The 13,690-nt window shown below is 33.2% G+C and overlaps 1 protein-coding gene across 1 annotated transcript; it reads left to right on the top strand.

Moving 5' to 3' along the window:
* The first annotated feature begins 9,052 nt into the window (after positions 1–9,052).
* On the top strand, positions 9,053–13,596 carry LOC104906801 (probable serine/threonine-protein kinase PBL7). The gene is made up of 6 exons (XM_010695620.4): positions 9,053–10,054; positions 10,685–10,942; positions 11,036–11,208; positions 11,294–11,373; positions 11,462–11,609; positions 12,901–13,596. Exons 1-6 carry the CDS (start codon positions 9,469–9,471, stop codon positions 13,237–13,239), a joined length of 1,584 nt encoding a protein of 527 aa, XP_010693922.2. The 5' UTR covers positions 9,053–9,468; the 3' UTR covers positions 13,240–13,596.
* The last annotated feature ends 94 nt before the right edge of the window (positions 13,597–13,690 follow it).

The raw sequence follows: 13,690 nt of genomic DNA, 5'->3' as shown, positions 1-13,690 counted from the left end.
TTTCCCAGCTCCAAGATCTTGTCTTGCTTCGCATTTGCTGGTGGGTTAAAGGGTGGGGTGAGCCCTTCCCATACTCACCAAATGAAGTCTTGAGGAACCCCCAATGCCTAAACTGGAGCTCGTCAAATAATGCCCTTCTCAATGTGCGAGCCTCTCATCCCCCTCGTCCATGGTTGCCCCCCCAGACGCATTCCTATAAATGGAACGTGGATGCGTCCATGAAAATCAGTGAGTCCAAAGCTGCAATCGGTGGGGTTCTTAGAGATCACCAAGGAAGGTTCTTGTGTCTCTTCTCTAGCCCTATCCCTTTTATGGAAATAAATCATGCGGAAATCCTAGCCATTCATAGAGCTCTTAAAATCTCGGCTTCCCTTGACTGCCTCACGAATTCCAAATTTGTGATAGAATCAGATTCATCCAACGCTGTAAAATGGTGCAATGGGGTTAATGAAGGTCCGTGGAATTTGAGTTTTCTCATTAATTTCATTAGAAGCTGTGTGATGAATGGTGCAGGTGTAGAAATCGTCTATAAAGGCCGAGAATCAAATGTTGTTGCGGACTCGCTTGCTAAACAAGGCCTCTCCCGTATGGATGAATTCATTGCTTGGCTATAGCATAATGGGATTGGGCCCCTACTGGCCAATTTGTGTAAACAATAATCTGGTTGTATTTTCATTGTAATATTCTTGGTCAAGCAATAAAATACCAATTATCAAAAAAAAAAAAAAAAAGTATAAATTTGACTCATTATGAGCTTAACATAGAAGATGGGGCTTAATGTTGAAATGCAAGCCCAACCGAATAGGGGTTATATACCCCCTACTTCAAGTGCATTAGACTATTAGAGTATATTAATCTATATTTCTCTTGAAAAATGAAAAAGAAGGGTTTGTCTCCATCTTATATGCCATATTACCATAAAAATAATATGGGCCATAATAAGGTCAACCTGGATAGGGGTGTTCATAAATATTCAATCTGGTCAATTCGATGTGTGATCCGGTCAATTGATATGGTAAAATGGATATCTGAATCGTTATTTTGGTGTTTGAATATTTTGCGATAGGATATCAATGTTTTTAAAATTGGATATGGATCTAAAACTTTCATTTTCGTATATCCGAAATATCTGATTTCATAACATGATATATGAAAATATCCGATTTCATGACCGGTACCCGAAATATTCGCTGATCCGAAACATTTTTTGGGAGTTTTTCATTGAAAATTCAAATTTTCTAGTAATTGGATATCATAGTCGATCCGAAATTTCGGATATCAAAAATTTCCGGTTGCATTCGTACCGAAATTTTCGGATATTCGAAATTTCAGATGGGATCAGATAATCCGAAATGAACCCCCTAAATTAAAAATTACATATGAGGAATTTTAGAAGTTCAGATGATGAAGAGACCCAACAGTCGTCAGTGGGAGCGATGACTTTCAGTCTTTCACCAAACTTGGCTTTAAGAAGTTCTTTTCCTTTTAATTAATTTACGTGAAAGTATTCCTCCTTAACCCTTGTAAAAATACATCTGCATTTGTAGATGCTTCCAATATAGCTTCTTTAACGAGAGAAAAGACTGCACTACCATTAAGAATAACAAAAGGTAAGATTATTGTTTTATGCAATTGTGGCTTGTTAATAATTCATTTTAAGATATAGAAGATTATTATGCTAAATGTAAATTTTGGACGATTTGTAAAAGATATTATCGATTACAAAGATCAAATACCATGTGCAAATTGAATGCACGTGTATAAATAAAAGTGTATGAGCTTTTGTTTCTCATAGTGGAGTTTGAATATGTTCCCTTAGGCTAAATTATGAAAGAATAAAATCGGATACATGAACTAATATCATGCTAAATGCTTACTTTGTGGCAGATTGGCAGCCCATGCGCTTGGAAACATTCATAATAGTTAGGAAAAGTTATTTAGTGTTCGACAAAAATTATTAAAAGAAACGGTCTATATTTTTAATATTGGATTAATTAAACTAGTCATTGAAAAAAATTAATATAGGCTAATTCTGTTTTAAATATTGAGCTTATCATTACCTAATTTTAATTTAAAAATCGACGATCTCTTACAAAACAAACTTTTCGTTAGAATTTTTTTTCTTTGAAAGTTTTTCCTTATATATGCATGTATAAATGTGGTGGAATAGGGACAGAGACTTAATTAGAGAAGTTGCATTCTTGTGGCCCCTATTAATCTATTATGGCCCTAATTACTGTACACCTTGCTATATAGCCACAAACTCATATTAAATGTCAATATGATAGGAGCTGTTCCTAACCAAGAGTTTGTGTTGAATTATAATTGATCCAATGGCTTTTCTAAGATGTGATGTTCCCTAAGGTACATGGCCCACTATATTATTAGGGTCACCCTAAGTGCATGAGGAATATTTAGTGTTGACCCTTATCTTGTGGGTCCCACTTAACCAAACATGGTCCACCTATTTTTAATAATAATAATAATAATAATAAATAATAATAATAATAATAATAATAATAATAATAATAATAATAATAATAATTGATATACATATATATGACATACTTCGAATTAGGGTTATGATTCTTCATGAGACATTTATCTTAATAAACCACCATTGAAACATCACCCATGGCCAAAAAAAAGGAAAGAGAGATATGGATGAAGAGAGAGAGAAAGGATCATAGGTATTTCAGTGGTTATCAATTAAGGTAGATGAGTCATATAGATGTTAGTCGAGGTTTAGTAACGGAATTAGGAATTAATAACTAAAAAAAACTATAAGTCGTTAGCCATTAAGGATAAATAGTAAAATTTAAAAAAAAATAATTAAGGAGTATATGGTGAATTTTAAAAGATTGAAGGGTATATGGTGAAAGAATTGAAGAAATTACTCAGTGTATGTAGTGAAAAATCCCTTTATATCTAGTAGTATCATGTGTTATTGTATTACTTTTATATTAGTATTATTCTTTAATTAATATTTTCAATTCATTGAGATTTAAAGTTATTCATATTACTCTCGCGATTATTACTCTTTCTTATGGTATTACATGAATTGATTGTAAAGCACAATGTTTTTTTTAATTATTTGGTAGGAACCATCTTGTACGACTTTAGAATTAGGGTAGGTTCTGTTCAACTTATTTTGTCTCATCTTATCTTATCCTATAAGCTTTTATAAAATCTTATCTTATCTGATCTTATCTTATCTTATTTCATCTTATCCGATCTGATTTGATCTTATCTTATTATATATATATATATATATATAATATATATATATATATATATATATATATATATATATATATATATATATATATATATAAAATAATCTTATATAAGTTGAATAAAATAGACCCTCACTCTACTTCTTTGAGTTGAAAAACTCACTAGAGGTGCACACTCAAGGAGTAAAGACTTATTTAGGTGGTTATTCTCTATTGGATGATGGACTAGAATCTATATTTATTTGGTGATTGCACTCAACAGGGTGGTAGATTTGAATCTGTAATTAGTAGTGGTGAATTTGTATATAAGAGATTAAGAATAAATTTTTTATTTATATACTTATTAAGAATAAACCTTTTGTTTAATTATGATAACTAGTTATTAGGTCCGACCGATGCCACATGTTATTAATATTTTCATGTCAAAAGAGTATAATCTAATGACGCATAGTTCATTGGTTAGAACTTCATAATACTAACTTAAAGAGGTAAAGTCACGATGTTTTTTTTTTTTGATAATATAAAAGTCACGTTGTTGAATCTTGTATGAAGCATGTTTTCAATTTTTTAATGTACCTTGATGACAAGAAATGAAACAACTAAAGGAGTAATGCATAGACTTACTTAAAAACGCTTTTTAACATATATATACAGATGTTGAAAGGTTTAATAAGCATGGCTTAATTATTGTGTACGCTCAATTACTCATTAAGTTGTTACATATATGGATTATTCGATAAGTGTTGGTTACTGAACTTTATGATGACATGTATGTGTGTTTATTTGATTTTTGTGTTTACGACTACACCTTCTTCTGATGACGATCCTGTGATGACTCATTTGGAATTTACAGAGAACTGAAGATCCAGTATGGATAACAAGGGTCCTGAGCTCAGAATCCACAACAAGGGTCCTTCTCGTCCCGGCAATAATAGCAAGTTATCAGAATTAACAACAAGAGTCTCCTTCCCAGAAACAACACTAGATTTCCTTATTTCAATATCCAAAGCAACATTTCTTGTCCTAGAGACAACACATGTATCAGATACCCTAATCTAACCAGGAAAATACCAAACAAAGATCATGAAAACAATAGCCTTGCCTCGAATTTTCCTAACTTTTACTTCCTCTTCAGTTTTTTTTATTACGTGGACTACTTCACCTAAAAAGCTCTCACATAAAAAAGAGATTTGAGCTACTTAATATAAAACAGAGAAAGTGTATATCAGGCTTGGGCATGATTTTTGACTAAATGTAACTTTTAGGCTATGTTCTTTTGCACTGAATTAATAAAGTATTTAGTTTAAATCAGACAAATTCAGTTCACTTCATTTCAGTTCAGTTTAGTTTAGATAGTTTCCTGCCTCTCACAATAGAGGTGATCATTTTCAGGCTTGGGCGGGTTGTGAGTAAGGCCTAACCTTGAATTTTGTCCAACGAGCCTAACCTTAAATTTTTGTCCAAGCCCTTTTATGTGGGCTTAACTATTTGTCCATGACCCGCCCTAATAAACAGGCGAGCTTGGCCGCGGGTCTGACAAACCTAGTAATATATTTTTTTTTCAAATAACTCTAGTTAATTTCCTTTAATATTTATAGATTACTCCCTCCGTTTCCTAAAGATCTTCCCTCTTTCCGTTTAAGGGCGTTTCCAAAAGATCTTCCCTCTTTTACTTTATTCCTTATTTGGAATTTTTTCCCCCTTTCTACCCTCTCACGTCCCTATCATATGGTCCACCATTACATTAGTAATTCAATTTTACTCCCTGTCTCTCTCCTACTTTAACCCCTTTTTATTTGTTTATTCATCTTAACCCTTTTCTCTCTCCTACTTTACCTACCCCACACAAATTGATTCTCATTGGTATCTGTAGTAACAGTTTCAAGGAAGATCTTCAGGAAACGGAGGGAGTACAACATAGTTTTGGTTAAAATAGAAAAAAAAGTTGATGATCACAACATAAAATAAAGAGAAAGTCAAAAAATTTCGTAACAAAAATGTTAGAGAACGACGAATTATTAACAAATTAAGTTGTAAAGGTGAGAATAAAGATAATTATATATTACCCAAAGCTATATTAGTGCAAATAAACTATATATTCCAAAAGATAAACCAACACTCAGTAGTAAGATAAAAATTTAAAATATCATAAAAAAATAGATATTACGATAAACGGGTCAAACAGGCTTGCCCGCGGTATATTTGAGATTGTCCATATATATCCACCATTAATATTAGCGGGCTAGGCTTGACCTGACCATTTAGAAAAAATATCAAAGTTAGTTGTCCAAGCTCGCAACTTTAGCGAGTCAGGCTGGGATGGATTAGTGAGCCGTCCCTTCCATGAAGAACATTCATTTCAATTCAGTTTATTTCATTTCAGTTCGGACAAATTTAGTTCAGTCCAAAATAATAAAGCCTTAGTCCTATTTTCTCTTTGGCCCCAAAAGATCAACTCGATATTCCCATAACTTGGCAAAAAAGTCAATTGAAAGTTAGGATGACCCAATCGAAACCCTCGGCAAAGAGTGGGATAGTTTTGGGTTGAAGATCGACCAAAGATCATTCTAGGTTAAGCTAAAATCTAATTTCACGCTGCTACTGCTAATTTAAAATTTTGGATTACCATCATAATAATCGATATGGTTTGATCATGTGTACTATTTAAATAAACTATTTTTATAATATCTTTAAACTAATTTGTAAAGACAAAATGTTAGTACATAAGATGTTGATAGGTTTGCTTCAAAAAAAATTCTTAAATATCAACTTTTATAATTGTAGTTGATTGATGATCGAAGAATAGAGATAGTAATAATCAAAAATAAACATTGACATGATACCATCTATAAATGCCACATTATATCAATTAATATTTACATTGCTTGTTTGGTTAATGGTCATAAATGATGGTAACGGTAATACATTGTAGTACAAATTTGTAAAGGAAATCCCATATCATTAATCATAAATACTATCTCATCCTCAAATATCCATGGAAACTTATAAAGGAAAACTCATGTTTTGTGATGAAATTTTATTATAATGAATATTAATATTATAATTTTTTTTTTACCTCGCAACACTAAATTACATTAGTATCATTTATGATCACTAACTAAATGGGTCGTATAGCACAGATGTAGTACAAATTTGTAAAGAAAATCCCATGTCATTAACCATAAATACTATTTCATCCTCAAATATTCATGGAAATTTATAAAGGAAAACTCATGTTTTCTGATGAAATTTTATAATAATGAATATTAGTATTATAATTTTTTTTACCTCACAATACTAAATTACATCAGTATCATTTATGACCACTAACTAAATGGGTCGTATAACACAGAGGTAGTACAAGTGAATGCAATTGCATTTTAACATGTAAGGAATGAAGCTAGATAACATCATGTCTTCTGTCATGTGAGGTTGCTAAGGGGATGAAGAATGGGAAGGTGTCGGATGGTCACCAACCTACTTATCGTACTTGTTTAAAATTTGGCTACTAATTTGTGTATTACTATATATTTTTCAAATCGTAACGTCCAAATCCCATATCTTCACAGCCTTTCACATCTATTTCTTTTTCTTAGGTAGACAAAGACTTCCATAATCCCACTCTTCCTCACAATCCATTAATACGATTATTAATTCATTGACCACTAATTCTATTACAAGTTTCCAAAGAGTTAGTGTTGTCTATTGCCTAAGGTTAGTTGCCAACAAAATTTATAGGTACTTCTAGTTTTAGGAGTATATTTTGAATGGTAACGCCAATTTATTTTCTTCTTATAGGGTGAATTATATGTTTTGACCATATACAAATTATTAGAATAGACAATTTTTCTAATATGTCTATCCCGTCTCATTTAACCAACACTATCCCTAGATATCTTGCACCAATTTAATCCTCCATTCTCTTTTCCTTCATTTGTTTTTCTTTGAATCTCGAACTATAACATATTTTTCTAAAATAAATAACTCGATAGTTTATCGGATAGATTAATCTACTCATTAATTGGATTAAACTAGTAGAGGTCTTTTAGGAAGGACTATAATTTTGTACCAAAGCAAATCCTTGCGGGTTACAACCCAAAAAGGACAATATCTACTAGTGGGCTCTGTGCTATTACAGATGGTATCAGACCTATTCCGATTACTTGTAGTGCCTACAGGGACACAAATTCTTTAAAGGAGTGAAAAATGTGCTTAAAATCTTGGCTATCTCACATCGAAAGTTGAGGAGAACAAAACCTTCTTTATATAGAGGTAGACACCTCAACTTACTAGAGGCCTTTTGGGTAAGACTATGATTCCGCACCAAAGGAAAACCATGTTGCTAAAGTGAAAACCATTTTGGTGTCATGTAGTGCCTACGGGCTACGGGGACGCAGACTATTTAAAGGAGGGGAGAATTTGACTAAAATCTTGGCTTTTTAGATAGGACTACAATTTTGCACTAAAACAAATCCTTGCGGGAGAGAGGACAATATCTACTAGTGGACCCGTTATCCATATAATAACATGAAAATTTATGGAGTACTCCATAAAAAAAGTATTATATTTAGTCGATTTTCCTTATTATTATGATAGGGAATTCACATAGACAAATACCTTATTATTTTGAGAGAGAATGTGCCTAAAATCTTGGCTTTTTGGGTAAGACTACGGTTCTGCATCGAAGTAAATCTTTACAGGATAGGGTTTAAAGAGGACAATATCTACTAATGGACTCGTTATCTATATAACATGAAAATTTGTGGAGTATTCCATCCGAATAAGTACTCCTTCCGTTCCAAAATATAGTTTCTTATTCTATTTTTTCACCGGAATTAAGGTAAGTAGAATATAAAAAGGATAATATTTTTTTTTTTGTTTATTTAAATAAATATTGTATGGGAAAAGATGATTTTAGGAGAGAAAATGGACAATAATTCGTGAAAGAGCATTAATTGTAACAATTGGGTTGAATAAACAAAGCAAAAAAATAAAAAATTTAATAAGCAAATAAATGATGGGGATACGTTTTTTCTAGATAAATTACGGGAAAATGTGAAACTAAATACAGAAACAAGAACTATATTTTGAGACACCCATAATAAAAATGAGAAATATATTTTGGGACAGAAGAAATATTATATTTAGGGCATGTTCTCCCCAACTTATTTTCAATTCAGTTCAGTTCAGTTCAATTCAGTTCAGTTCAATTCAGTTCAGATCAGTTCAGTTCAGTTCAGTTCAGACCAGTTTAGTTCAGTTCAGTTCAGCTCTTGATAATACTTTTACTCTCACATATCACTATTCATTTCAGTTCAGTTCAGTTCAGATCAGTTCAGTTCAGTTCAATTCAGTTCAGTTCAGTTCAGTTCAATTCAGTTCAGTTCAGCTGTTTTATGCCGAGGAGAACAGGCCCTAGTCCATTTTCTTTTTATTTGGATAGGGAATTCACATAGACAAAGACCTTATCTTCTCAACCATATTCTTCTGATCATTCTAATAAATAGCCCACTCCATAGTTAATTAAAACCAAAATTTCAAAAAAAACTCAATTTAATGACTATGATTCATGCATCAGACACATACATTATATGAAAACAATACTCCTATCATTTATTAACTACCCTTTTTTGCACAAACTATCTTAATTCTATAGTAATGATTGCCTAAAAAAACCTTAGTATAACATTTAAAAATTCCCTTATTAAAGGAAAAAAATCCCTAATTACTCTAAAATCCACCAAAGTTTAGTTCACACCTTACACAGAAATTATACTACAAATACACCCAATATATTGATCACCCAACTTCTTTCATTCCCTGTATTTTCCCTCTTTTATCTCTCTCTCTCTTCACTACCATCCAAATAATGGAGTAACGGTCCCTAGTAGGTGCTTCTTGTCTTCATTCTCATCAGCATCAAGCATCTTTAACAGCCCACCTTCAACATTTAATTTAATGTTTATCAACCAACATTGCCTAATATTATTATTAATATCTTGGTTTACCCAAATTTTTTACCTTCTAATTTCACACTTATGTTAAATTTAATCACTTTTTTTGTATATAATCACTTGATAACACACCCACAAACTTCCATTTTTCTCATTTCTTTCTAAAAAGTTGTATTTGTATTCTGTTCCTCTCTTTCAAGTAAAGTAGCTTACTTTCTTCTTTATATTTTTTGGGTTTTGTCTATTTTTCTTTGAGATCTACACCCAAAAAGAAAAAAATGGGAGTTTCCCAATGTAATTACACTGATTCAAGAAAAGTTGAAAACCAACAAATAATTACACCAACAACCCATTTGAATTCTGTATCATTAGTCTCTAATGATGATGATAGTGATGATGATTGTGGAAATGATAATCATCATAATGAGTTAAAGTTCAAATCTTTTTTGATGAAAATGATTTGGGATTTTGGGTTTGGTTGTTTTGTGCCTTCTAATTGTAATAAAGAGGTAAAAAAGATGGAAATTGGAGGGAAAAACAGTAAAAATATAGAGCATAATAAGGCATGGTTACTTGCAGAATCAGGTGGAGATTTAGCAAATGGTGAACCTCATTCAGTTCATTCTTCTTTTAGGTTCAGTATTTGTTCTCAAGTTGAGATTGATTCTATGAAAACTGCAAATTTAGCACCTTCTACTACTATTTTGATGGTAAATTTGGACAATAATTTGAGTGATTCTCACTCAACAGAGTTGAAATGGCGTAGGATTGAATCATTGGAGAAGAGTATTTCTCCTGTTGCAAATTCATTGATCAGGTTTAGTTATGGTGAAATTCTTTCTGCCACCCGCAATTTCTCTGAAGGTACTTTCATGGCTTCTCTCTTTTTTTCTTTTCCTTTTTTGTGTTAATTATGTCTAGGTTTTCTTGATATTTGCCTTAATTATCATAAAATTATGCTATATCTTGGGTGTATTTTATAGAAATAAAAATGAAATGGGTAGTTTAGTTTTGATTGAATGGTTTCTGGGTTTTTGTTGATTGTACTATGTATAGCAGAAAGTTAATTTCCTTTATACTGGTGAAATGCATATGCTCTGTTATTGGTTTCAATTTTTTCTGGGTTTTTGTTATTTAATATTCACAAAGTCATGGTTTTTATTATGGCAATTGAACTGCTTGATTTGTTCTGGCTCAATTTTTTTTGTTTTTTGTGAGTTGTTTTTCTGGGTTTTTGTTGATTGTAGTATTAATGGCAGAAGTTATTTTCTTTCATACTGGTTAAATGCATTTGCTCTGGTTTGTGTTCGAAATTTTTCTGGGTTTTTGTTGATTTATTGTTTTATTTCCACAAAGTCATTATTTTTTAAAAATTAAACTGGTTGCTTTTGGGCTCAATCATTTCTGAATTTTTTTTTTAATTTCTGATTTTGATTTTAGTATCTATTGCTAATTATAGGACTGATTTTGGTGTATATTTTGGTCTGAAAATAGGTAGGGTATTGGGCAGAGGTGCACTGAGTTATGTGTTTAGAGGTAGAGTTGGGTTTTTAAGAACAGCAGTGGCAATTAAGAGGTTAGATAAAGAGGATAAAGAGACTCCCAAGGCCTTTTGTAGAGAGCTGATGATTGCAAGTTCTCTTCAACATCCAAACATTGTTCCTCTCTTGGGGTTTTGTATTGATCCGGAGGAAGGCTTGTTCTTGGTCTACAAATATGTGTCCAGTGGTAGCTTAGAGCGCCATTTGCACGGTATGGCTTCTTCGTCGTTTATGCGATTTTCATTCTAGTTGTATGATATTTTTGGTGAAAGAAATCTTACAGATTGTTATAACTCATATATAGGGAAGAAGAGGGGTGTGAAGGGTTTTGCATCGCTTTCATGGTCTGCAAGGTATAAAGTTGCTGTAGGAATTGCGGAGGCTATTGCATATCTACACAATGGAACTGAAAAATGTATTGTTCATAGAGACATAAAGCCATCTAATATTCTTCTATCCTCCAAGAAACGGCCGAAGGTGAATTGCTGCTTCTTTTCCTTTGATGTTTTGATTTGATTCAAGTAAATGATTAGATGACTAATAGATTCTATGACTTTTGTAGTTATGTGATTTTGGATTAGCAACTTGGACTCCAGCACCATCAGTCCCTTTCCTTTGCAAGACTGTGAAAGGAACTTTTGGGTATGAACTTCTAAAAGTGACTCTTGTTGAATAAAAAGAAAGGATTTCGTCTTGTCAGATCCTATAACTGAATGATTTTTTTTGGCAGATACTTAGCTCCTGAATACTTCCAACACGGAAAAGTATCGGATAAAACTGATGTTTATGCCTTTGGAGTGGTCCTCTTAGAGCTAATTACTGGCCGTAAGCCAATTGAAGCAACAAGGCCACCCGGAGAGGAGAACTTGGTTGAATGGGTATGTTACTGTTTCATTTTTGTATTACTTTCAGTGTCTCTGACTAGAAGAGCTGATTCTGTGGTAATTGACTAGTATTGAGTTAAAATTTAAGATAAACTGGTCCAACATTATATTTTGATGAAACCAAATTTCGCACCAACAAGGTTACGACATTAACTTTGGTGAGGCCATTAGCTGATTTGCTTCCATTGAGTACTCCGACCTTAAAAGCTCAAACTGGTAGTTACTTGACTAGTTCATGACTAAGATTAATTGGAGTCCATTCCTGTGAGGCCATCAACCTGATATTTAATGTCAATTATATCTTTAGTAGTTCCCCACCTTTTCTGAAAGGATAATGGCACCTAACCTGAACAGCCTGTACTGCTGTTTATCTTAGTTTGACAAAGGCATGACTCTTTTTCTGTTTAACATTCCTTTTCTCATGAGGTGATTGCAAGTTGCAACTGGTATCCCTGCATAGTATTTGGGTATGATATATCTAGAGGTCTTAAAAACCTGTTAATGTTGCATCAAACCATAGCATATGTGATTCAGCTGGTAACAAGGCCATACTTCTGGATTTTTGTGGACTCTATTAAGCTTCTGGTTTTTTTGTGTTGTATCAAACTTATTTCATTGGTCATTGGATGATGCATTCGTATTCATCTTAACACTAAAAAAACTGTGTATTCTCTGAATTTTTCTTAAGATTTGCTGTCCATTGAGTTCCAGAAGCCTTCACGCTTCTCTGTTTCATGCCTTGGGTACTATTGTCCTGTCGTTTGTCCTCAACTTAGCAACTACAACTCCACGAGTAGTAACTTTTCATAAGAAGGCAACTGTATTTGCAGGATTAACTCTTACCTTGTAGGTCGGTTAAAGCAGTTAATATGGCATATGTTTCTATTTGTAGAGGGGAGATTGCAAGGATTTTCCTTTCATTTTGTTCTTGAAAGGATAAGCTTTCATTTACCCAAGCTACGCTAGCTTTCCCGTTCTCTTTCCTTCCATTTCTTTTCTAAGAACCATCTACTTGGACACTTAGACACATATGCGTATCTGACATGAGTATCCGGGTCCAAGTAACATAGATGACATCTTAATGTCTGCACAGCAATAACTCAACCCTGAATCTGTCATACTGGACGTACCATATTTGAGCAATTATGCAGCTTTGTTCATATAATAACATCCATGAATATCCAATTCACTTTGCAACTATTGATGACCTTTGAAGATAACAATTTTGATTTTTTTTAACAATTGTGAATAAAACGTACTAAACCATCATTTCTTGCTGTTGCAGGCAAAGCCGCTTATGGACCAGGGAGACTCAAAACTTGACAGTTTACTCGACCCACGAGCTAAAATTACTCCTAAAAGTTCAAAACTGATATCCCAAATGGTTCGTGCTGCAGCTGCATGTGTAAACAGTGAAGAACCCTGTAGGCCAAGCATTAATGATGCCATCATTCTGCTGAGAGGAGAAGGCTGCCTTGTTAAGGGTAAGGCAAATTTTGGTAGTCGAAACAGTTACATTCCTCAAATACTACAACGAACAAAAAGTGAAATGAAGAGTCATTTGGCTTTGGCCATGCTTGGAGCTTCTGAACTGGAAGATGATGATTTCTTGTATGGCCGATGACACCAACAAAAGAGTGTGCGTGTGTGTTTTTCTTTTGGCTGGGTGGTCATTTTCCTTTCAAGTGTTATTTCCTTTCTTTTAGTCGACTATCGAGAGTAACTTTGCCTAAGGTTGGGTTCGGGTTTCTCTCAGGTTGGTTATCGAGTCGGATAACAGATTGCCAGCTGTATGCTGAAGGTTTGTTTTGTATAGACTAGGATCAATTTGTACATATTCTCAAGGTCTTGTTTGAGAGTGACCGAGCTGCTCATTAGGAGGTTCCGGCAGAATTCAGAAACTCCACATTGTGAAAATTTTAACCAGAAATATAGTGATTGAGGCATTGAGCCTGCTCTGTACTTTTTTTTGATACAGATACATATAATGTTTATTTGCTAGCGTTGATGAAGAAATTCTTGATATGGTGCTTGAATTCAGTTTGATTCAATTCAATCGTCGTAAAAGTGAAGGA

Source organism: Beta vulgaris, chromosome 2 (assembly GCF_026745355.1).
Source record: "Beta vulgaris subsp. vulgaris cultivar EL10 chromosome 2, EL10.2, whole genome shotgun sequence".
Taxonomy (NCBI): Eukaryota; Viridiplantae; Streptophyta; class Magnoliopsida; order Caryophyllales; family Amaranthaceae; genus Beta; species Beta vulgaris.
Note: the sequence above shows the minus strand (reverse complement) of the source record. Positions and strands in the feature narration are given on the sequence as shown.